General features: G+C 47.3%; 3 protein-coding genes across 13 annotated transcripts in view; 1 reads left to right on the forward strand and 2 right to left on the reverse strand.

Annotated features, from left to right (window-relative positions):
- Positions 1-617: 617 nt before the first annotated feature.
- Positions 618-5,885, forward strand: LOC308577595 (uncharacterized protein). Of its 2 annotated transcripts, XM_081177941.1 has the most exons (5): positions 618-814; positions 3,177-3,460; positions 3,717-4,378; positions 5,086-5,243; positions 5,379-5,885. In XM_081177941.1, the coding sequence occupies exons 2-5, from the start codon at positions 3,280-3,282 to the stop codon at positions 5,557-5,559; spliced, it is 1,182 nt and encodes a 393-aa protein (XP_081034067.1). In that variant the 5' UTR covers positions 618-814; positions 3,177-3,279; the 3' UTR covers positions 5,560-5,885. The 2 variants fall into 2 exon arrangements, with proteins under 2 accessions (XP_081034067.1, XP_081034068.1); XM_081177942.1 differs by lacking the exon at positions 618-814 and having other exon boundaries at positions 2,504-3,460; positions 5,086-5,239.
- Positions 5,886-6,905: 1,020 nt separating this feature from the next.
- On the reverse strand, positions 6,906-12,079 carry NDUFA13 (NADH:ubiquinone oxidoreductase subunit A13). The gene is made up of 5 exons (XM_081178135.1): positions 11,921-12,079; positions 9,898-9,976; positions 8,695-8,766; positions 7,460-7,529; positions 6,906-7,111 (listed from the first exon to the last, which is right to left on the reverse strand). Exons 1-5 carry the CDS (start codon positions 12,018-12,020, stop codon positions 6,992-6,994), a joined length of 441 nt encoding a protein of 146 aa, XP_081034261.1. The 5' UTR covers positions 12,021-12,079; the 3' UTR covers positions 6,906-6,991.
- A 6,385-nt stretch (positions 12,080-18,464) lies between these two features.
- GATAD2A (GATA zinc finger domain containing 2A) overlaps positions 18,465-23,091 on the reverse strand; it is an 83,867-nt gene continuing 79,240 nt past the window's right edge. For 9 of the 10 annotated variants that reach the window (XM_081177782.1, XM_081177777.1, XM_081177781.1 and 6 more), the window contains 2 exons: positions 21,004-21,190; positions 18,465-19,702 (listed from right to left, as the gene is read on the reverse strand). In XM_081177782.1, the coding sequence (XP_081033908.1) occupies positions 19,569-19,702; positions 21,004-21,190 (321 nt within the window). In that variant the 3' untranslated portion in view covers positions 18,465-19,568. The remainder of the gene's footprint in view (positions 19,703-21,003; positions 21,191-23,091) is intronic. The other variant, XM_081177776.1, reaches the window with a different exon arrangement.

The raw sequence follows: 23,091 nt of genomic DNA on the forward strand, positions 1-23,091 counted from the left end.
ACAACAGCCCTGCCAGGTAGGCAGCAGGTGAAGATGCCCTGCCTGGGCCTCTAGCTCCAGGTTAGACTGTCAGGCAGCAGGGATCCTAGGATGGGGCCTCTCAGGCAGGCAGTCACAGTCCCCAAAGGGGGAGCATGGGATGGGGCTGGCTAGTTGCCAGCATCCCCCAGCCCCTATAAATCTTGGGGTTAGCCTGCCCTGGGGAGAGAACATGCCACGTTTTGGACTTGCTGCTTGATGTTCTGTAGCTGGTGCCAGAGAAGAAGCCAATAAAGCCCCAGAACCCCTTCGGTTCCTGTGTGTGATGCATAGCTGTCAACCGTCCCTTATTTGGCGGGACAGTCCCTTATCCCAGCGCCGTGTCCCGCTGCTGTCCCTTATTGATGATGTCCCTTCAATTTCCCGGGTTTCAAAGGAAGCAGCTCCTCTCCCTCCCTCCCTGCCGGCCAGGGAGGAGGGAGGCTCCAACAGTGTTGCTTGGCTGCGTTGCTCACCCAATAAGGAGTTTTAAGAACGACTGGGGGGGTGGAGCTTGCATGCCTTGTGCCGATCAAGTCGGCCGCATTGCCTGGGGACTTGCCTTTGCTCAGCGCTTCCCAGCGCAGAGGGGACGGTGGTTTTCCTTGCTGCATCCCCTTTGCCGGGTTGCTGCGCTGTGGGAACCACCGCTTGAGGCTTCGTTTGGCTGCTGGCTGGGCTTTCTGCCTTTGGCTCAGAGGGGCTCAGAAGTTGAACATACCTGTGCTCGGAAAATCCCTTATTTTGGCTGCTGACCCCTTATTTTCGAGGCTGCTGGTCCCTTATTTTCAAATCTGTAAGTTGACAGCTATGGTGTGATGGACTTGGAGAGAGGGCTGGGGAAAGCGACCCCCTCCTTGACCAAGAGAATAATGATAACAACAACAACAACAACAACAACAACAACAACAACAACAACAACAACAACAATTTATACCCCTGCCATCTGTCTGGGTTTCCCCAGCCACTCTGGGTGGCTTCCAACAAAACACTAAAATAATACAATAACCTATTAAACATTAAAAGCTTCCCTAAACATGGCCAAAACCCATTCATCCAGCTGGGAAAAATGTCAGAACACAAAATGTCTTTAATTATTAGCAGATAGATATTACCACAAAGCAGCCACTCAGATTTCGGGTGTATTGAGCAGGAGAATTTGGAATTAGTAGGAGGGAAAATAAGAATATTCAATAGGAGGAAAAGGGAAGTAGATAAAATATCTACAGTCATATGTGGTGGGATTGTCCACTAGTTAATGAATTCTGGAAACAGACTGGTATAGAAATAGCGGGAATTGTGGGTAGGAAGGTGGAAATATCTAAATTAATGGTTCTTATTAGCCTGAGTAGCGCAGAGTTAAAAACAAAGGAGGAATGTAAATGGGTAAAATTGATGGTAATTGCAGCCGGACAGGTTATAGCGAGTAATTGGAAAAATGCAGAAGAGCTAGGGGTGAACCAATGGAGGAAGAAACTGAAAAATATTATAATTTTAGAATATCTAACTGTGAAGATACACAGAATGAAAGGGTTTAAGGTCAGTGAGAAGGAAGAGGATTGGTTTGAGAAAATATTGAATTATTTGGGCAGGTTTGAACAATTTGGGGCAATTAAAATGTTAAAAGTTAAATAAACAATGTGGAGGGAGGAGTGCTAAGGTATACAGAATTGTACATATGGTTGATTTGAATATGTTATTATTGATTATGTATACCCAATGTATCAGCCGCCTGGGGGCTTTCACTGTTTGTTTTCACTGTTTGTGTTTTGGTTGTTGGGGAAAAGAAAAAAAGCAGCCGCTCAGCTGCAAGCTTCCCCAGAAGTCAGATTCCAATCCTCATCATTCTGAATATATACAAATTTTGTTATCTGGGCTCTAGTGGCCACGTCAGCCGTGCAGAATTCAGCGGCCAGGTTGCAAGACAGTTTGAGCATAGTGCACCAATCCTGGTCTGGCTGCACTGGCTGCCAATTACTTTCCGTGCCCAATTCAAAGTGCTGCTTTTGACCGATGAAGCCTTAAATAGTTCAGGACCACAATACTCTTTCCATATGAACCTACCCAGACCCTGAGATTGTCATCTGAGTCCCCTCTTTGTACGTGTCCCTTCTGAGGGGCACGAGAACGGGGCCTTTTCTGTGGTGGCTCCCTGTTTGTGGAATGCTCTCCCCAGAGGTGCCATTGCTACATGATCTTCAGGCACCAGGAAAAAACATTCCTTTTTAAACCGACCTTTGGCATTTACCTGTCTATGGGTAGGATGTTTTAATCTGGGTTTTTAAAAAATAGAATTGTCTTTTAGATTGGCTTTTTCATGCTTGCGTGCGTTTGGTTTTGCTGATTAAAGTATTGTAAGTGCTGTGGCAAAAAAAGGAAGAAGCAACTAATAAATTTATTTAACACTTAATAATATTTTCCCCCAATTATATTTTATTAAATTTCAACTTTTTAAACCTATACAATCCAAACACAGTTAATCTTTTCTCTTATTTCTGTTGACTTCCCACCCCGTTTTCCAGAGTTGCTCTTTCTCTCTATTATAATCTAATTCCTCCTGCTGCTCATTGCTCAAATCCTGTTTGCAAGTCCATCATACCATAACATTTCTTTATATAGTCCGAAAAAGGCAACCATTATTCCATAAGAACACACACCATTAGCTTCTCTTAATCCTGCTGTTAATTTTGCACAGGCAAATAATGTATCCTCATAAGGAGCAGAATGAAATTCAAGAGCTCTTGTCCGTCCCGACTCGCACCTTAATCCTTGGTAACCTTGCCAATTCTTGCAGGAAGAAAAAACAAATATTGTTCCACGGGGTGGCCAAGCTATTATTTAAGCATTATTTCCTTTGTGGCTTTGTGAGCAGAGTGTTTTGAAGCACTCTGGCCCTCATTGCTTAGATACTAGCTGGGTCTGAACACAGCAGAGAAAATCTCTGTGAAAAAGGGACACTGAACGGAGCCCCGGAAAGCAGGAAATCTGCCACACAATACGGATCTGGTGGGGCCACGCAAGCTGAAGGGTCCCAGCCCCAATACCATCCTCCCAAAAAATTATCCAAAAAGCAGACTATCTTTTAGAGGTGGGCAACGCCATCCTTGCATCTTTCTTGGTCTCCCTTATCACCTCCTTTCCCATCACCTCATGCACAGAAATCAGCTAAGCAGCGGTCACTGAGATCAGCTGTGCTAGAGGTCAGCTGCGTGGAGGAGCATCTCTCCAGATCTCAGCTGCTTCGCTGGTGAATGAGCACGGATGCTCGTTGCGCTCAGCTCCCACCCGTCGTTGCCCAAACCAGTAAAGTGCGTTGCTCCCTGGAAGAAGACGACAGCCATGATGCCAGCCGGCTGGGGCTCCCATGAGGCAACGAGGCCGCTGCGCATCGTTTGGGCTGATCTTGTGATCCGGATCCCTCTGCGCCAGGGCCGGTCCAAAGGTAACCCCTGTACTTGTTTTTGTTTCGTTTTTTTCCTGTTTTAATTTTCATCTGTCATTACAGCTGTTCTCTCTGCAGCCCTGCAGAGGGAAGTTTTTTAATGTTTAATTTTTGTTATGTTTTTATATATGCTGGAAGCTGCCCAGAATAGCTGAGGAAACCGAGGCAGATGGGTGGGGTGAAAATAATAAATTAATAAATCATTTTTTACTACATTGCAAAATGAAATGGAAAAGAATATTATCTGCCATTTCAGTGGCACCCAAAGAGATGCAAGACGTGACCTTTGCGGCAGCCATGAAGCAGCACCCAGGAAGCGAGGGTCACAATTTGGGCCAAAGGAGCAGGAGGACACATCTGCCCCAGCGCTGCCAGGATTGCACCCGAGGAGCTGAGGCGGAAGACAAAAATGAGCCCATTGCCCCGGCCTGCCACACAGTGCCTCCCTCGTCCGCTCCAGAGAATGGAGACTCTCAAGAAAAACGTGCCGTCCGAACGATCCTCGTCGACCTGAGACCCATCCTGGAGAAAGCGTTGGACCTCTCGGACTCTTCTCCAGAGATGTTGGAGAGAGACTCCCAAAACGATGAAGAACATCTGCAGATGGAGACTGGAGATCTCCCCACTGAAGGAGGAGGACACAGCTCAGAGATGGCCACTGCTGCTTCCATAGATACCAGCATCCCTGAGGACATCTTGCCACCGCTCCCCAGGGATCCCTTCCGAGCACCCAGTGCCCACGCCGAGAGCACCCGCAAGGCCCCAGAGATCTGTCCTCAGTTGGACGACTCGACTGAGCTTGAGGAAACCACGCTGCTGGCCGCGTTGACCCATGAACCGAAACCCAGAACGGTTGTTTCCTTGACTAAGATTATGCCGCAAGAGCTAGGAGAAGACCATCTATTGCAATCAATCAAGGTAAATTCACACACCCAATATGGGTGTTGCTGTGACCCAAATTTGTCCGTGCATGAGGATGGGGATGGGTTTTCAACCAGGGATGAGCAGATTTCTTCTCGGTACCCTCACTGTTCAAGGCCTGGTTGCTTACTGCAACCGGAATGCACCTTAAACATGCTCAAGGCCAAACATGCCCTTGCAGGTGTCCCTATTTTCAAGGTACAGTCACACATTTACAGAAGCCGTCCTGGTTTCTGATTTGATCCCAGAATGTCCCGCTTTTCCTTAGGATGTCCCTATTTTCATCAGAGAAATGTGGGAGGATATGGGGGTTATGCGACCCTTGAAGCAAGGAGATAAGTCACTAGATAACCCTTAGAAGACATCTGAAGGCAGCCCTGGAGAGGGAAGTTTTTTAATGTTTAAAGTTTTATTATGTTTTCATATATGTTGGAAGCTGCCCAGTGTGGCTGGGCCGACCCAGTCAGATGGGCAGGGTATAAATAATAAAATTATTATTATTATTATTATTATTATTATTATTATTGAATAGGGCATTCCTATTTTCATCAGAGAAATATTGGAGGGTATGCCCTTGTCACTGCAAAGTCATGCCTCTCTTCCTACCTTCTTGGGTCAAGCGTTGGACATGCCCCCAATTTAAAACACTATCTTGCCTCTTTCTCTTCACATCCCCCCCTGCTTTCCTGACCCACTTTCCCCAGCCTCCTGCCTCCCCCCCAGACTTCCATCTCCCCACGCAACTGCTGCTACAGAGGCTGCAGGAGACGACCACCAGCCGACATCACTCGCTGATCGCGCAAGTCCTGAGTTCGCTGCGGGAGGAACTCTTGATGGAAGAGCAGCTGCCTCTGGATGGTGGGTAAGGAGACTTATTTCTCCCAGGCTCACAAATGTAAGATGGGGCACACCTGGCTTGCAAAGGATCTAGGGTCTTAGTGGACCACAAGGTGAACAGATTCATCCTCTCTCTCTCTCTCTCTCTCTGCACTTCCAGGGACAAGGCAAGCCCCCTCCTGCAGCTGCCCAGCATCAAAGCTCCAGAACGGAAGAAGGGAGGCCAGCATTTCAAGCCCAGCCAAGTGACCACCGAAAGGATGCTTGGCAAGTTCACCTGGCGCAGGTGCCACAGGTCTGTCTATGGGGCTGGCTCAGCCCCACAAGCCACAGACCTTTGAGTTGCGGCAAGGTCTTTTATTAAAGATGATGTTGCTGTTGTTACAAAACAAACAACTTAAGATCATTGGTTTCTATGGGTCCATTCTGACCCATAGAAGTTTTGCTGATAACAGGGGTTTGAACTGAACTTTACTCTGCTCAGAATAGAACCCACTAAAATTTATCGACCCAAGCCAGTCAATGTCTCTGAATCTCAGCAGCTCTACTACTGAAGCTGAACCAATTATTTTGCAAGGTTAGATATATATATATATATATATATATATATTCATGATTGTGGGGGGGTCTGTTTTTTTCTTAAACAAATAAAATAAAGTCCAGTGTGCTGGCTTTAATTTTTTGCTTTTTGAACCTTTGACTGTGACTGTTCATAGAACTGGAAGGGCCCCCCAAGGGTCATCTAGCCCAACCCCCTGCGACGCGGGCTTCGAAGCCAAAGAGAGAATCCCAAGCAGACAGCCATCCAACTGGTTTAAAAACCTCCACGGAAGCAGAGTCCACCATCTTTAGACAGGTTTCCTAACCACACAATCCTATCCACATCTACTCAGGCAAAGGCTCAGCAGTTACTCCTAGAATAAGTGTGTACAGGATCAGGGCCTGAGCAGCTGCATAATTTATGGATGCAAGTCTGTAAACACACACATACCACATTTCATTATTCTAGTGGTGAAAGCACACCAGATAGCATTCTTTCCAATTTCAGTCCCTCTGTATGTTTTTCTCTTTTGGGGGCATTCATATTCTGCCTAGTCCGCCAAGGAGTTCAAGCTGGTTCTCCTCAACAACCCTTAACCGTATCCACAGAACATTAAATCTGATGTAATTTCACACTGATCCGTTAAAAATTTGGAGATACCAATAAATATTAATTGTCAAATAAGAAAAAGAGAGAATCTTATCTGCAGAACAACAGTCCTGTGAGGTAGGCTAGGCTGAAAGGCGGCGATCGTCCCCCAAGGTCCCACCCACGGAGCTTCGTGGCGCAGCTGGAATTTGAACCCTGGCCTCCCAGATCAGAGACCGATGCTCTAAGCCAGGCATAGACAAATTCCGGCCCTCTAGATGTTTGGGACTACAATTCCCATCATCCCTGACCACTGGTCCTGTTAGATAGGGGTGATGGGCATTGTAGTCCCAAACATCTGGAGGGCAGAGTTTGCCTATGCCTGCTCTAAGCACTAAACCTTGCTGCCTCTCTCTTGGCCTCTCAGCTGCTCACCCATCACCCTGATCCGTGGAGCCCCTGTCAAGATCTTGCCCGCTCCCAACACCTCTATGATTCTATGATATAAGAGGGAGGATGGTTAAAGGAGCACAACAGAAACACACAACGAAAATGTGCTCCCTTCCAGATTTGTTTATTGAGAAATATATCGTGAGAAACGGGCTGCCCACCCCACAGCCCTCTCTCCCCGCCTCCCGGGCAGCTCACACGTAGAACTGGCACCCGAATTTCATTTCTTCCTGCTTGCTCTGCGGGTGCAGGAAGTAGAGCTCGTCTAGCGTGGGGTTCGTCCAGCGGGTGGTGTGGTAGCGGGACTCGCCCACCTGCAGGGAGGAAGAGGAGAAGCTATTGACAATCTGTCGGCCTCACCTGGGTCAGGCAACAAGGAACTTAAAAGAACAAAAACACACACCCCAATATCCTTATGATAAGTGATACCACCTCTGACCACTTATGGTGGGGGCATTGCAGCTCAGTCTGGCAGCTTCCTTCTTTGGTCGCTTGGGAAAGTCCCTAAGCTCGCCACAGGTGAGCGCTAATTCAAAAGAGGACGCTCTCAGTCCACTGTACAAGGGACTTGGCTCTTTTAAGGCCACGGGGGTGGGAAAGTGCTTGAGCAACCCCATTTTTTTAACACTGCACCCCAGAAGCAACCCCAGGCCGGTCCTCACCTGCCAGCCAGGGACGTCCTTCATGATCTTGGCTTCCTCGTCCAAATTCTGCCGCAAGAGGCGCAGGGTCCTTTAAGAGGGAAGACGAGAGACGGACAAGAAAGCGAGGCACAAAATGAAAACAGCCGAGTTGCACAAGTCTGTTGATTTCAATGGATCTACTCAGGTGTCAGCAGGTTATTTCTGCGGGTTGGAGGCTGGCTTATCTGCATTTTTATGTGATCCATTGCTAATTATCACAGCAACACCTGCTTGGAGAAGGACCTGGGTATAATAACTCAAGGATTTTGCAGGCTACTGGCCACTAAGCAGAGGTTGGGTGACCATTTGTCCTGGATGCTTCAGCTGAGATTTCTGCATTGCAGAGGGTTGGACTAGAGGACCCTTGGGTCCCTTCCAACTCTACAATTCTATGGGGAAAAAACCCAAAAAGCTGGCAGAGCCAGTGCTTTGACTCCCAGACTATAATTATTTCTGAGGAGAGCCCGGGCCCCTGCTCTTTTGATGGAACGTGGGTACCATCATGCACAACATTGATAAGACTCTCCCAGCTCAAACAAGCGAATGGAGCAATAATGAGGCTTTCGAGTTCCCTTGCATAGATAGAGACAGCCAGGTAATGTCGAAAAGCATGGAGCAAGAGGCTGGGCACATCTTTCCTTTCCTTTGATAGGGTCCCTGCTAATCGCTGGCAGTTTAAATAAGCACACACTTGCTTTAAGAGCTAAAGGTTGCATCTTCGGCGAAACCTCTTCTGTGTTTTAGAAACTGAACGAGGGCATTTGCACGTGAACGCTGGTGAGCTGAACGAAGCTTACTCCCAGGAAGCTGTGCAAAGGATCACAGTCCTACTGACCCAAATAACACAGCAACACACGATTATTAATAACAACAACAACAATTTTCTTACCCACCCTGCACCTTCAGCTCCCAATCACAACAATTTAAAATCCAATATTTAAAACTCTTCAATGGTTTTAATGATGCAAACCACCTTGATATATATATTTTTAATTGATGTAGCAATATACAGATTTTTTAAAAAAGAAATAAGTACACACTGCCCCCTGGTTTGTTTATGGGTGTGCTTACTGGATTCAAGGCAAATACCCGCGTTTGGGGCTCTAAACCCACCACAACTTCACGAATTCTGAGGTCTATGTCCATAGAGAAAGGAAGGACCCAGGAGGGGCGGGTCACTTGCTTCAGAGGAATCCAATGGGATCCACACATACCTCCGGTCGTTCTCCGCCAATAGAAGAGGATAGATGGCAATCCGTGTCTCCAGATCCTCAATGTTCAGACGTCTGGCGAAGGGAGAAACATAACAGTAACAACACCCAGCCCATCTGATTGGTCCAGCTTCTGGGTTTGACAATGGGGAGGGAGGAATCCTGTTGCGTTCTGCGCATGCAACGACAGGTGAATCCTGCCCCTTGTTTCTCTTTTCCAGCAGTACTCTTTAACCAGGGTTTCTCAACCTTGGGTCTCCAGCTGTTTTTGGACTACAACTCCCATCAACCCTGGCAGTGATGATGGGAACTGTAGTCCGAAAACAGCTGGACACCCAAGTTTGAGAAACCTTGCTTTTAATGTATTAGTGGAGTGTTATATCCCCATGACATTGGTCACTAAAGTTGATAAGTCTGTAGTCAAACACAGAGGAAGGCATCTGCAAGGAAGTTGGGAATGGACAGAAGGCTGTCTCGCTAGGGTGGTCCATGCCCTGGTTATCTCCTGCTTGGACTACTGCCATGCGCTCTGTGACTTGGAAACAGCCCTGTTTAGGGAAGTTTTTAATGTCTGATGTTTTATTCTGTTTTTAATCTGTTGGGAGTCGCTCAGGGTGGCTGGGGAAACCCAGCCAGGTGGGTGTGGTATAAATAATAGAAGATGGTAATAGTAGTAGTAGTAATAATAATAATAATAATAATAATATAATACCAGTCCTGAAAGATCTTCACTGGCTCCCAGTCTGTTTCAGAGTCCAATTCAAAGTGTTGGTGCTGACCTTTAAAGCCCTAAATGGCCTCAGCCCAGTATACCCGAAGGAGCGTCTCCACCCCCATTGCTCAGCCCGGACACAGAGGTCCAGCTCCGAGGGCCTTCTGGCAGTTCCTTCCCTGTGAGAACTGAGGTTACAGGGAATCGGTGGCTCAATGTCCAACCCTCATTGTACAGCATGAGACTCTTAAATCTCAGGGTCATGGGTTCGAGCCCCATGCTGGGCAAAAGACTCCTGCATTGCAGGGGGTGGACTGGATGACCCTTGGGTTCCCCTCCAACCCTACAATTCTCTGACCGCTGGCTGCTGGGAGTCCAATGGAAGGTGGGCAAGTCTGATGTGGAGGCTTAGATTTTGCAAGAGAAAAGGGTCGTTTCAGCTTCTTTCATCTCCCACGCAGCATCTACTGAGCAGAAAGGCTAGAGAAACTCACCTCCTCTCTCGGTTCCACTTCACTATACTGTAATAGCCGACGATGAGGGTCCCCAATCCAATTGCAAAGAGGCTGTAGCCTGGGGAAGGAGAAACACAAAACAAAAGGGTGAGAGCATTCAGCAATTGCCTATACGAAGATCCCTTGAACTAAGGTTACTAGTCCACATTGAGGTTCTGGCTGCTTTGACAGCTATTCCCTTTTGGATGGCGAAATTAAGCTGAGAAGCTGTTCCAATGGCCAGTTCTAGTACTATAATGCTCAAACGAGTAAAGATTATTGTCTTTGTACCCGAAAACTGATTCTGAGCACTCCCTATCATTTGTGAACTGCATATGCATATCATTGATTTACTGAACTGGCATGTGCTGCCTTAACAAAATGTTTGTTTATAGGTTTTTCCTTGTACTTTTAGGGGCATTTTTCATTGTTATTTGGTTGGCTTTAGATGCTGCCCTGTTTGGGCTTCGTTTGCAGAACGAGCAAACAAATGATAGATGATAAAGAAAGAGAGGACACATCATAGAATCATAGAATCATAGATATAACACTGAATCCTAGAATTCTAGAGTTGGAAGAGACCCCAAGGGCCATCGAGTCCAACCCCCTGCCAAGCAGGAAACACCATCAGAGCACTCCTGACATATGGCTGTCAAGCCTCTGCTTAAAGACCTCCAAAGTAGGAGACTCCACACACACATGTGAGCCCCTGAACATTTTGTCTCCCCCCAACCCTTTGGAGAAGAAAAAGAGAGCAGGACTTGACCTCTATGCAGTGGTACCTTGGTTCTCAAACTTAATCCGTTCCAGAAGTCCGTTCCAAAACCAAAGCATTCCAAAACCAAGGCACGCTTTCCCATAGAAAGTAATGCAAAATGGATTAATCCGTTCCAGACTTTTAAAAACAACCCCGAAAACAGAAGAAGAAGAAGAAGAGTTTGGATTTGATATCCCGCCTTTCACTCCCTTTAAGGAGTCTCAAAGCGGCTAACATTCTCCTTTCTTTCCCTTCCTCAACAGCAATTTCCCTTCCTTAAACAGCAATTTAACATGGATTTTCCTATCTAACGAGACCATTGATCCATAAAATGAAAGCAATAATGTACTCCTGTCATACAATCAATCAATCAGTAGCTGAACTGGGTTCTACACAGTCACAAAAACAAAGCTGCAAAAACAAAAATGCAAAATAAATAGCAAAAACAAACAGACCTCAGAGTAACACTCCAAACAAAAGTGTGGCACTCAAATCGGAAGCATAACACTCCAAATGGAGCATGTTTGGCTTCCGAAAAAAGTTTGCAAACAGGAACACTTGCTTCTAGGTTTGCAGTGTTTGGGTTCCAAGTCCCCCCACCCCGGTAAATCTTTATTGGTTTAAAATACAAATGTAAATGATCATTTACAATGAAGGTAAATATAGAAAAATTCAGTACAGAAGAAAAAACATCATGACATAAGAGTAAGAAAAAAGTTAAAAAGACGAAAAAGAAAAGAAAGAAAAGATGAAGGGAAAAGGGAAACATTTATACAAGATCATGTTCATCAAACAAAAATTTCCAATCGTTCTCATTATACTATTTCCATTACCATGGTTTTGTCGCCCAAAAATGAATAAAACGAACACCTTAGTGGGATATATGAAAAAGGATGTAAGGCAAAGATGGGTTCCAAGTTGTTTGAGAACCAAGGTCCCACAGTATTCCCACGACACGAGGCGCCCCGACTGCGCCCCCCCTTGCAGAGGAATCCTGGCCCCCAGGCGACCCTCAGGGGTCCCCCCCATGCAGGGGGCCAGGCTGGGCAGGGGGGCCAACTGAGAGTGGCAGCCAGGACCTGTGTTGGGGGTGGGCAGGTGGTTAGGTCTTTCTCTTGTTTCCCTTGATTTTGGGGATGGGTCTCCCCCCCCGCCCCTTTCTGACCCAGCTGCCTGAGCCCCCCCCAGCACCCCTCCCCCCACCCCCGAGGGACCCAGGCGTCCGGGCGCCTCCCTGGGCGGGGCGGGGGAGGCCCGACTCCTCACCCGAGAGCCCCCTCCGGGGCAGGTTCCTCTTGTAGTCGATGGGGCCGTATCCGCCCGGCGGCGGCATGTCCTGCTTCACCTTCCCGGCTCCCGCCGCCATCTTGGAAGCGGGACGAGAGCTCCGGGCAGCGGCGCCCTCTGACGTCAGAGCCGTCGGCGGGCGCCTTGGCGTGACGTCGCCCCTGCCGGAGCAATCGGAACCCCGGCCGCCCTCTCCGTGTTACCGTAACCACACGAGCAGAGGCGCACGGCATTCTGGGGAGCAGGCGCATCCCAGCCCTCCCTCGTGGCTCTTAGCCAAGGCTTGCAACTGGAATACAAAGACGTTGCTTTTCCCCCGCCCTCAGCTGATTTCCCTGGCTTTTTTCTGGCCCTGTAGGACCAGTCTGGATAGCTGGCCTTGGGGAAGATTTGTCTTTTTCATCCCCAAAAAGTTTTTTATTTGAGTTTCTACTGAAATGAGGCTGCATTTTAATGTTGTATTTTAATCTTGTTTTTAAGCTGTATTTTAATCAATTGTTTTTATACCTGGTGTTAGCCGCCCTGAGCCCAGTCTTGGCTGGGGAGGGCGGGGTATAAATAAAATTATTATTATTATTATTATTATTATTATTATTGGCTGGGGAGGGCGGGGTATAAATAAAATTATTATTATTATTGGCTGGGGAGGGCGGGGTATAAATAAAATTATTATTATTATTATTATTATTGGCTGGGGAGGGCGGGGTATAAATAAAATTATTATTATTATTATTATTATTATTGGCTGGGGAGGGCGGGGTATAAATAAAATTATTATTATTATTATTATTATTGGCTGGGGAGGGCAGGGTATAAATAAAATTGTTGTTGTTGTTATTGTTGTTGTTATTTCTGGAGGCGGTGGAAGACAGGAGTGCCTGGCGTGCTCTGGTCCATGGGGTCACCCGAAGAGTCCAACACTACTAATCGACTCAACAAGCAGCTGATTTCTGCATCGCAGGGTGTCGGACTCGGATTCAGTGCCGGATTTACGCATAAACTCAATAAGCTCTAGCTTAGCGTCCCGCTCTCTTGGGGCCCCCATAAAATTGAAAGGAAAAAAACCACTGGATGTAGATTTCCTAAATATAAGACAAAAAAACCAATAAAATAAAACTTACATGCAGCAACCATGTTTTGTGTTGTGTAGGCTCTAATAATAATAAACCGCCACTCTGGGCGGCTTCCAACAAAGACTAAAAATACATTAATGTGTCACACATTAAAAACTTCCCTGAACAGGGCTGCCTTCAGAAGTCTTCTAAAGGTTGTGTAGTTACTCATCTCCTTGACATCTGACAGGAGGGCATTCCTCAGGGCGGGCGCCACCACCGAGAAGGCCCTTTGCCTGGTTCCCTGCAACCTGGCTTCTCGCAGGGAGGGAACCGCCAGAAGGCCCTCGGAGCTGGACCTAAGTGTCTGGGCTGGACGATGGGGGTGGAGACACTCCTTCAGGTCTACAGGGCTGAGGCCGTTTAGGGCTTTAAAGGTCAGCACCAACACTTTGAATTGTGCTCAGAAACTATGATGTAAGTAATAGGCTCCACCTGCTTCCTAAAATATCGCTGATTTGCTCATTTCTATATACAGTGGTCCCTTGGTTCTCAAACTTTAATCCCTTCCCGAAGTCTGTTCCAAAGCCAAGCTTAATAATTATTTCACTATTAATATACTGTACTTCTTAATTGTATTTCAGTTCAACAGTTATTTTGATAAAATACATATTTTGCTATGTGCAAATGGCTTGAGATACCTATGAGACCCATAAATTACCATATAGCATATATTCAACACAAAAACAGCGACAATTTGTTGTTGACAAATGACAGCTGGACATATAAAGGGCCCCATTATCTTCAGGAGCTCAGGGCCTCATCAAACTTAAATCCGGCCCTGATTGTAACTGAAATAGAAAGAGGGGAAATTGCTTTTTTATTTAGCGCATCAAGCCATTTGGCAGCTCTGCAGGGCTCCACGCAGAGAAAGGGCTTTTCCCCGCCCTCAGCCGATTTCTGCATCGCAGGGGGTCGGACTAGATGACCTGTGGGGTCCCTGCCAACTCTCCCATTCTGTGATTCTCTTTACGCGAGGAGACCATCAGCAGGGATTGAACCCGGGAGCTTCTGCATGCCAAGCAGGTGGGCAGCGGTCTCGCTCTACCAGCCACGCCGCCCTGGCCAGCCTTCAGAGGGCTTGCTTTCCAGGAGAAAAGGATAAATTTGCCCATGTGCAAAAAAAGTCTTAACAGGTTCAGGCAGAATATTGTACGTTTGGTAATGTTTCGGAACAAGTTCAATGATATTTTTTTTTAAAAAAATTAACATCCCTAAATTAAGTTGTGTGGGCTTGTTTCTCGATCTGATCCTTTTCCATGGTTTTGTATGTTTTGTGGTATTTCATGCATTGTGATTTGCTGCTATTTTATTGATTAGTTTAGTAATTTTTAAAAATTATTTAATGCTCTGGTTCATGGGGTCACGGAGAGTCAAACATGAGTAAGACAACTAAACAACAACATTTAATGATTATTTGCTGATAAAGGTAAAGGGACCCCTGACCGTTAGGTCCAGTCGTGGCCGACTCTGGGGTTGCGGCGCTCATCTCGCTTTATTGGCCGAGGGAGCCGGCGTACAGCATCCGGGTCATGTGGCCAGCATGACTAAGCCGCTTCTGGCGAACCAGAGCAGCGCACAGAAACGCTGTTTACCTTCCCACTGGAGCGGTACCTTTTTATCTACTTGCACTTTGATGTGCTTTCGAACGTCTAGGTTGGCAGGAGCTGGGACCAAGCAATGGGAGCTCACCCCGTCACGGGGATTCGAACCGCTGACCTTTTTGGCAAGCCCAAGGCTCAGTGGTTTAACCCACAGTGCCACCCGCGTCCCTTTATTTGATATTTCGCTGTTTATTACATTCTAATGAATTACTGAATACTGCTTTAGTTGATACAAATTGTTTATTTAAAAATTATGTTTTAATCATCACTTTCTTGTATTGGGTCAGGTTGTCTATTACGTGTCTTATATTTGCTGTCTATTTTGTTGTTTCTTCAGTTATTCACCTTTCTATAGAAATATAGAAAGGTGGGATACAAATTAAAAGTGAAATGAAAATGAAATGTCAAACTTTATGCTGTCTTCAACCTGCTTTAACAGTATTCCTTTACTATGCCTTTCAGTTTGTTTTGCACACACGCACAAACACATATATACAATGTTGGTTTTTTTAAAACCCCAATATTCCCATCAGCATCAGGCAGCATGGCAAGGGATTGTCAGGAATGATGGGAGTTGGAGCCCAACAATGTGAGGCAGTGTGGTGTAGTGGTTAGGGACTAGGGTCCAAATCCCCCTTCGCAGGCATGAAGTTCACTGGGTGGGGCTTTGCCTCTCCCCACCTAAGGCTACCTCACAGGATCGTTGTGAGGATGAAATAGGTAGGAGTGGAACCAAACACACGACCTTGAGCTCCTTGGAAAATAAAGGCAGTATATAAATGTAAATAATGATAGTAATGATAATTAATAAATAGGCTACGTCACAGGGTTTAAATGACTCCTCAAAACAGCTAATGTGGAGACAGAAATTAGAAGCAGCCAGTCAGATCATCAAAATTTCTGATGTTAACAGAAAGGGACAAAGGGCAGATGAAATGAAACTGGGCTAAGGTACTGGATGCTTTTTTGGGGTGTGTGTGTTCATTTGCTCCCGATTATTTTTAAATAACTTCTACAACTATACGAGGCGAGTCCTTGCCCTGCTTAGTTAGAAGTCCTGTTAGAAGCCCTCTAATCCAACGCCCCGCAGTGCAGGAACAAAGAGTTACTTATTGCCGGTTCTTAAGATTTTAAATGCACTCTGTGCACGTTCAGAAATACTCAGAACACTCCCTCTCCTTGGAGGTTGGCTTGCCATATGCCAGGGATTCTTTAACTGCGGTCCCCACGCTGCAGAGGGTTTGGCTAGATGACCCTCAGAGCCCTCTTCCTACGCTACAATTCTGTTGAGCTGAACTGGAACTAGTAAGGTTCTAGACTAGTAAGCCCACTGAAATGAATAGGTAAAAATAAGCCACGTCCTTTTAATTTCTATGGGTCTGCTAGGAGTGGGATGATCTGCACTTGAAAAATTGCTTTATTGGCTTGTTGGAAATAACTGACCCTGCTAGGTAATCCTGGCTTTTAGGCCCAGTATCCCTGAAGGAGCATCTCCACCCCCATTGTTCAGCCCAAACATGGAGGTCCAGCTCTGAGGGCCTTCTGGCAGTTCCCTCCCTGCGAGAAGTGAGGTTACAGGAAACCAGGCAGAGGGCCTTCTTGGTGGTGGCACCTGCCCTGTGGAATGCCCTCCCAGCAGATGTTAAGGAAATAAAAAACTATCTGACTTTTAGAAGACATCTGAAGGCAGGGAAACTTTTAATATTTGATGCTGTATTTTGCTGGAAGCTGGGGCTGGGTATGAGAAATTTATTACTACTACTACTATTATTAGAACCGAGGAGGTGTCCCCTGCCCCCCAGTTTGGGAACCACTGTTCTAGTCCTTAAGAGCAAAGTGATAGGGCATGAGCAACGCCAGTCTCTGATGACATTTCTCCAGGATGCAACAAGTTTAACCCCCCCCCCCCAATTTTCACCAAGTGTCTTCTAGATATGTCACCCCACCCCGTGTCATTCTTCATGTCTGCAAACAGCCCCCAATAAATTGTGCTAGTGATTTTGCTGTAGCTTAGGAGGAAGGCATGGGGATGAGAGCATGCCAAAGGATGTTTGATCCAGACTTGGTAATGGGGAGTTCAGAGATATCTGGACGGCTCTGCAGAATGCTGGCTAATTCCCAACGCTGGATCCAGTTCTTGGCTACCTGGGCAACACAGATTTTCTGTAAAGAAAAGGCCCAGGACAGAGGATGCTGCCTTATACTGAATAAAAACAAGCACCTCCTCCGTGGCTCTCTGGGATTTTTGGCACGGAATCCTTTGCAGCCCTATGTAGAGATGCCAGCGATGGAGGACAGCTGAGGTCAGATACAACCTAATGGTTTCAGGTGTGTCCATGTGTGACATCGCTGGACCCTTTAGACAGCAGTGCCAGATATCATATGTGTGTGTGTGTGTGTGTCTGTTGGGTGTTGAGCTAGGACCTGAGAGAGACCAGGGTTCGAATCCTCCCGTTCAGCCACCAAGCTTGCTAGGGGTGACCTCGCGTCAGAAGCGATCACCCTCAGCCCTGGCCGACCTCGCAGGGTTCTTACGAAGGTGAAGATGGGGAAGACGGGCTCCATGGGGGGGGGGGAGGTGGGATATTATAACATACAGACAGGTCCATGTAGAATAGTTAAAACCCAAATATCCACACTTGTGGGGAGGGGAAGAAGAAAGAAAGAAAGAGGAATTATAAGGAGCTTTTTATTACAATGCAACAGTCATAATCTGAAGAGGGGACCCCCCTCCTCACTCCCCCCCACCCCTGTACAGCAATGGTTGTTTTGTATTTTTTTTTTTGTATTTTTAAAAATTTATTTTAAATTAAGTATCTAACTTGCTGCTAACAAAATACCAGACTGGCTCCCCAATGCCCCACCTGCCTGAAAAAAGAGAGAGAGGTTCAATTGCATTAACCCTTCCCCACCCCTTCCTCTTTATATATAGATATATATATTTATATATTTATATAATTTTTATTTTTTATTTTGCAACGAACCCCTCTCCTATCAGCACTAGATCTAGTACCAACATGTTGTTAGGAATAAGTCATTTTAAAAACAGGGGCTGTAATTCCATCTCTAGAAAATAAAAGTTTTTTTTAAACAACCTTAAAAACACAAAGAGGGAACAAACTGTAGGTGCTCCTTTGATTTAAAGCTTGGAGTATTCTGTTTTTTGTGGGGGGTAGGGGTGGGGAATGCAATTTAAAGCAAAAACAAAGGTTACCCAAGGTGCTACTAGAAATTAAACATTTGGGGGGGCAGGGGGGAGAGAATTTGCTTGTTGGGAGGAGGAGAATGAAGTCTGGGGCACTGTGATCAGGGTCTGGGTTGTGCTTTGAGGACAGCGACCAGCCCTGCGGAAAACTCTTCAAAGAGTACAAAGGCCGTTTTGCACCCCCCCAAAAAAACTGGTAGCAAACGGCGGCTGAGGGAGGCTCTATCTCGTGGCACAGCTGAATCAATTTTCTCTCTCACTCCCTTTTCTTAAAAAAAAAACACAGCCTCCCCACAAAATTTCCTTTTCCAAAATCCACCGGATCTTTTCTTTATTCCAGGTTGCCTAAAACTGCATATTGCTCCTGGAGATCCAAAGTACAACCCCCCCCCCCCGGCCACAGAAAGCGCACGGCAGAAGGAGGAGAGGGGGTGGGAGGGACCCAGTAGAGATTTAAAAATAAAAATTAAGAAAAAATTATACATCTCTTCTTCCTTGATCCCTGTTGGGATGTTTGAGGTTCATTCTCTCCAGATGAAGGGAACTCCTTTTAAACTGTCCGGTAAAGTTTTCGGGCTATCAAATGTCCGGGGCAAAACATCTATCTGAGACAGGATCCTGTTTATTTCAAAGAAAGACAAGACAGGTACACCTCCGACCCCCCCCTTGACGCAACCCCCCCTCCCCGCTGAGTCCTGTCGCTCCACATCTTCGGGGGCGGGGGGGGGGCGGAGAGTCCGTTTTGCATTTGTTCACAACATAAGTTATCAGCGGGTTTGTCTTTAATTAAAAAATAAAACCAACAACCCTAAGAAGCCACTCATGCCCCCCCCACCGCAACAACTCCCTGGCTGCCCCCTCCGTTTATCACGTTGCCACCACGGGAATTGCGGGGGGGGGGGGGCAGAGCAAAAACGAAAAAGGCAGGGCTGGAGCCAGTCCGTCCCCTTTGCGGATTTCTCTCTCCACAAGCGCTGGGTCCCAGTTCCACTTTCCGTGAGCGGGAAATAGTACATCCTTGATCGCTAACGACCGTTGTACGATCGCTCAGAAACGGAAATAATAATAATAATAATAATAATAACGACAACGATAAAATCTAAAAAGGAACTAAAAAAAAAGCGGCCTTTTTTTTCTTTAAAGGGGAGGATGGGAGGAAAGCAGGCGAGAAAGACAGAGAGCGAGCGAGCGAGTTTCTTGCGCAATTAATCCTTGTTCTGTACTACTGCTGGCTGGGGGGAAGAATGACATGTAACTCCCCCCCCCCAAAAAAAAAATGCTAATAAGAGAGACAAAATAAGTTTCAGGGTGTGTGTGGCCAGCAGGAAAGAATGATAAAGGGCGACTCTCCTCTCGAAGACAGCAGAACAAAAATGATAATAATGAAAATGCGAAAGTCCGGTTGCCTAATGTCCGTTGCAACCTCCCCGAGTGTCCGTTCCACCCTGCAGGGAAGTGTCGGTGCCCCCCTCTGCCGCCATTCCTTGCTGAGAGCGGCGCTGGTGGGAGCAAGCTTTCCCCTCCTGCGACCTTTGCAGGCGTGATCCGGGCGAGGCTTGAAAGCAGGCTTGCTGTTGTTGCTGTTGTAGTTTTCCCCACCGGGTGGTGGGATGCTGGGCAGGGGGCGGAATCGAAGGTTGGGTTGGGGAGGGGGGGGACAAGAAGAAAAAGGGAGAAGTCTTCCACTCTAGGCGGAGGTTCCTGCGTTATTTCCACGTGGCAGACTGAGAGATGGATCGCGGGGGGATCATGTCTAGGAGGTACTCACGTTGGCGGTCCACAGCCGAGGTGGCAGTTTTATGCACAGCGAGACTGGGGTTGACAAAGTTCAGCGTCCCACCTGGAGGGAGGGAAGAAAGAAAGGAAAGAGGGGGTCAGGGGTGGGTGTGTGGCACAGCAAACGTTTGCACATACAGTAACTGACAATCGTTCCCGCTAATGGCAAACTCTGCCGGAGCGTGCGGATGGTTTTGGAGGCAAAGCTCAGTCGGTAGAGCACGAGACTATTAGAGACTCTTAACCTCCGGGTCGGAGGTTTGAGCCCCACCTTGAGAAAGATTCCTGCCTTGCAGGGGTTGGACAAGATGACCCTCGGGGTCCTTTTCAGCTCTACAATTCTACTATTCTATAAAAAAACATTGGGGGGGGGCAGAATGCAAGGTATCAAAAGGATCAGTTACTGAATCATATGTTCATTTATGCTGGCAATGTGAAAAAGCACAAACCTTTTGAGTCTGTGGTATTTAAAGAAACCACTAACATGAAGGAGCGTCTCCACCCCCATCTTTCTGCCCAGACACTGAGGTCCAGCTCCGAGGGCCTTCTGGCGGCTCCCTCACTGCAAGAAGTGAGGTTACAGGGAACCAGGCAGAGGGACCTCTTGGTGGTGGCACCCGCCCTGTGGAACGCCCTCCCATCAGATGTCAAAGAGATAAACAACTACCTGACTTTTAAAAAACATCTGAAGGCAGCCCTGTTTAGGGAAGTTTTTAATGTTGGATGCATTACTGTATTTTAATGTTTTGTTGGAAGCTGCCCAGAGTGGCTGGGGAAGCCCAGCCAGATGGGCGGGGTATAAATAATAAATTATTATTATTATTATTATTATTATTATTATTATTATTATTATTATTATTTGTCGTATTATCCCTTTGCCTCTGAGCTACAGCCTCTCCCCCCACCACAAGCCTCCCAAAAGACAATGAGATTATTTTCATCCATATGCAAATGTGAACCAATCAATTAAAAATTGCATTCCTGCACTGCAGGTGTTTGGGCTGTGTGACCCTTTGGGCCCCCTCCCAACTCTACAAAAAACACAAACAATCATAAATCAAAGTTTTAAAAGCAGGGCCCTGAGAAGCCACCGAAAGAGAGAGAAAGCGTCCCAGGAGGGAAATTCTGCAAGGCGGTTTGGAGTCCCAGAATGCTTTGCAAAAGGCACCAAAGAAGAGAGAGGGGAAGACGGAGGGAGAAGTAATAATTCTAATTAAAGGAATAGAGAAGCACCCTTTTCACCCAGGAGAAGAAAAGAGAAGAGAAAAGAGCCAGCCTTGCTCTGTTTGCTGGCTGGGCAAGGGAGCTCAGCCAGCGACGGCAAATATTTGTTTTTAAGAGTGCTCTCGAGAGCGAGTGGTCTACCTGCGTTGACGAGAGTCTTCTTCCAAGTGCAAGCACTTCCTTTGCCGGCGGGTCTCTGAGCACGCTTACCTTGCCTGCCGCCAAGCACGGCCACACTGGAGGCGGCGTTCTGCAACTTGGGCGACGGGCTAAATGCATGCAACACTCCGCGGGGGGTGCTGGCGCTGCGGGGAAGCTGGCTGGAGGCCTGGGGGAGGGGAAACGGGAAGAGAGGAGGAAGGTGAGAGAGGCCGGAGCAAAAGTCCCGCTTTGTGCCCATGTGAGAACTCTGGGAAACATTCAGCGTTTCCCAAACTCAGATCTCTGGCTGTTTTTGGACTACAACCCCCATCACCCTAGTGCTCAGGGATGATGGGAATTGTAGTCCAAAACCAGCCAGTGTTTGGGAAAACACTGGGTGTTTGGGTGTGATGGAGGTTGGGCTCATACTGCAAGCGGCTGGCTAGTGGAGTATTTCCTGCACAGGCCGGCAGCATCTCTCCAGGGTGTCAGACTCAGGTGTCTCTCCGCCCTACTGTGGATCGGACCTGGGATCTTCTGCATGCATAACAGGTGGCCTAGCCCTGAGTGGTGGTGCTCCAGGCAACACTCCGCCTACCCGAGTCCTAGGACCTTCTACAAGCACGGAGTCATGGTCATCCCCTTAAAATCAAAGCTAAGATCCCAGCCCCCATTGTTTTAAACAGGCAGAGAGGAAGCTGTCTGACACCGAACCAAGCTGCCGGTCCATATGACAGAGGTACATGTAGCACTTTCACTATATGCTGGAAGACACAGCTCTTTCCCCTGGTCCTTGGCACCCAGGAGAGGTGTGCGCATGTGCATTACCGTATTTTTCACTCTATAAGACGCACCAGACCATAAGACGCACCTAGTTTTTGGAGGAGGAAAACAAGAAAAAAAATATTTTGAATCTCAGAAGCCAGAGCAAGAGGGATCGCTGCGCAGCCTGCATTCGCTTCATAAGACACACACACATTTCCCCTTACTTTTTAGGAGGGAAAAGGTGCGTCTTATAGAGCAAAAAATACGGTATATTGTAGCTGGCATTGTCTCGAGAGACAATGGTGGGCATCTCCGGTGGTGAAATCAAACCACTGGTGAGCAGCAGCTCCCTGGGGTGCAAGCCTGGGCAGTGTATCTGAAAGTCCTGGACTGCCCAGATGACAAGACCCCCCTCTCGGCCTCTCTGAGGGGTCCAAAGGAAATCAGAGCAAGATGGTGGACACCAGCTGGGCTGCAGGTGCTGCCAGGAGGAGGCGGACAAGGCGCCACCCAACTGTTTTAGGGACTCTACTTCGGAATTGTGTAGGGTTTATTCCCAAGCCTTTTTTTCTCCCAAAGATACCCCGCAAGGCAGCAGAGGTTAAGGATCTTTCTTCTATTTAATGGGCTCCCTTCCCAGGTGGACGAGCCCCACCTGCCCCTCAATTCCCTCCACAGCAGAGACCGCCTTCTGGACCAATGGACCCCATCTTGGTCTCATCCACTCCATCCACCGGAGCCGATCTTCGCATGCAGGAGAAGCCCCTAACTGTGGGTTTGAGACCCATTGACTCCCCTCACCTGGTTTAGCTGGCCAGTCATTATACCCAGCCACCCCTCCCTATTTTAGGACCCACCCCTGTTCATCTGATTGCAAATGGTATAAACTTATTTTATTATTATTTATTTTATTACATTTGTAACATAGGAAGCTGCCTCCTACCGAATCAGACCACGGCTCCATCGAGCTCAGTACTGTCTATACAGTGGTACCTCGAGTTACAAACGCTTCAGGTTACAAACTCCGCTAACCTGGAAGAGTTCCCTCGAGTTGAGAACTTTGCCCCAGGATGAGAACGGAAATCGTGTGCTGGCAGCGCAGAGGCAGCAAGAAGCCCCATTAGCGAAAGTGCACCTCTCGTTAAGAACAGTTTCAGGTTAAGAACGGACCTCCGGAACGAAGTAAGTTTGTAACTAGAGGTACCACTGCACTGACTGGTAGCAGCACTCCTGGGTTTCAGGCAGGAAGTCCTTCTCAACCCTGTTTGGAAGCGCCAAAGATTGAACCTGCAATCTTTTGCTTGCAAGGCAGGTGGTTCTACC

The sequence above is a fragment of the Podarcis bocagei genome, assembly GCF_964188305.1.
Source record: "Podarcis bocagei genome assembly, chromosome: 18".
NCBI classification, from domain to species: Eukaryota; Metazoa; Chordata; class Lepidosauria; order Squamata; family Lacertidae; genus Podarcis; species Podarcis bocagei.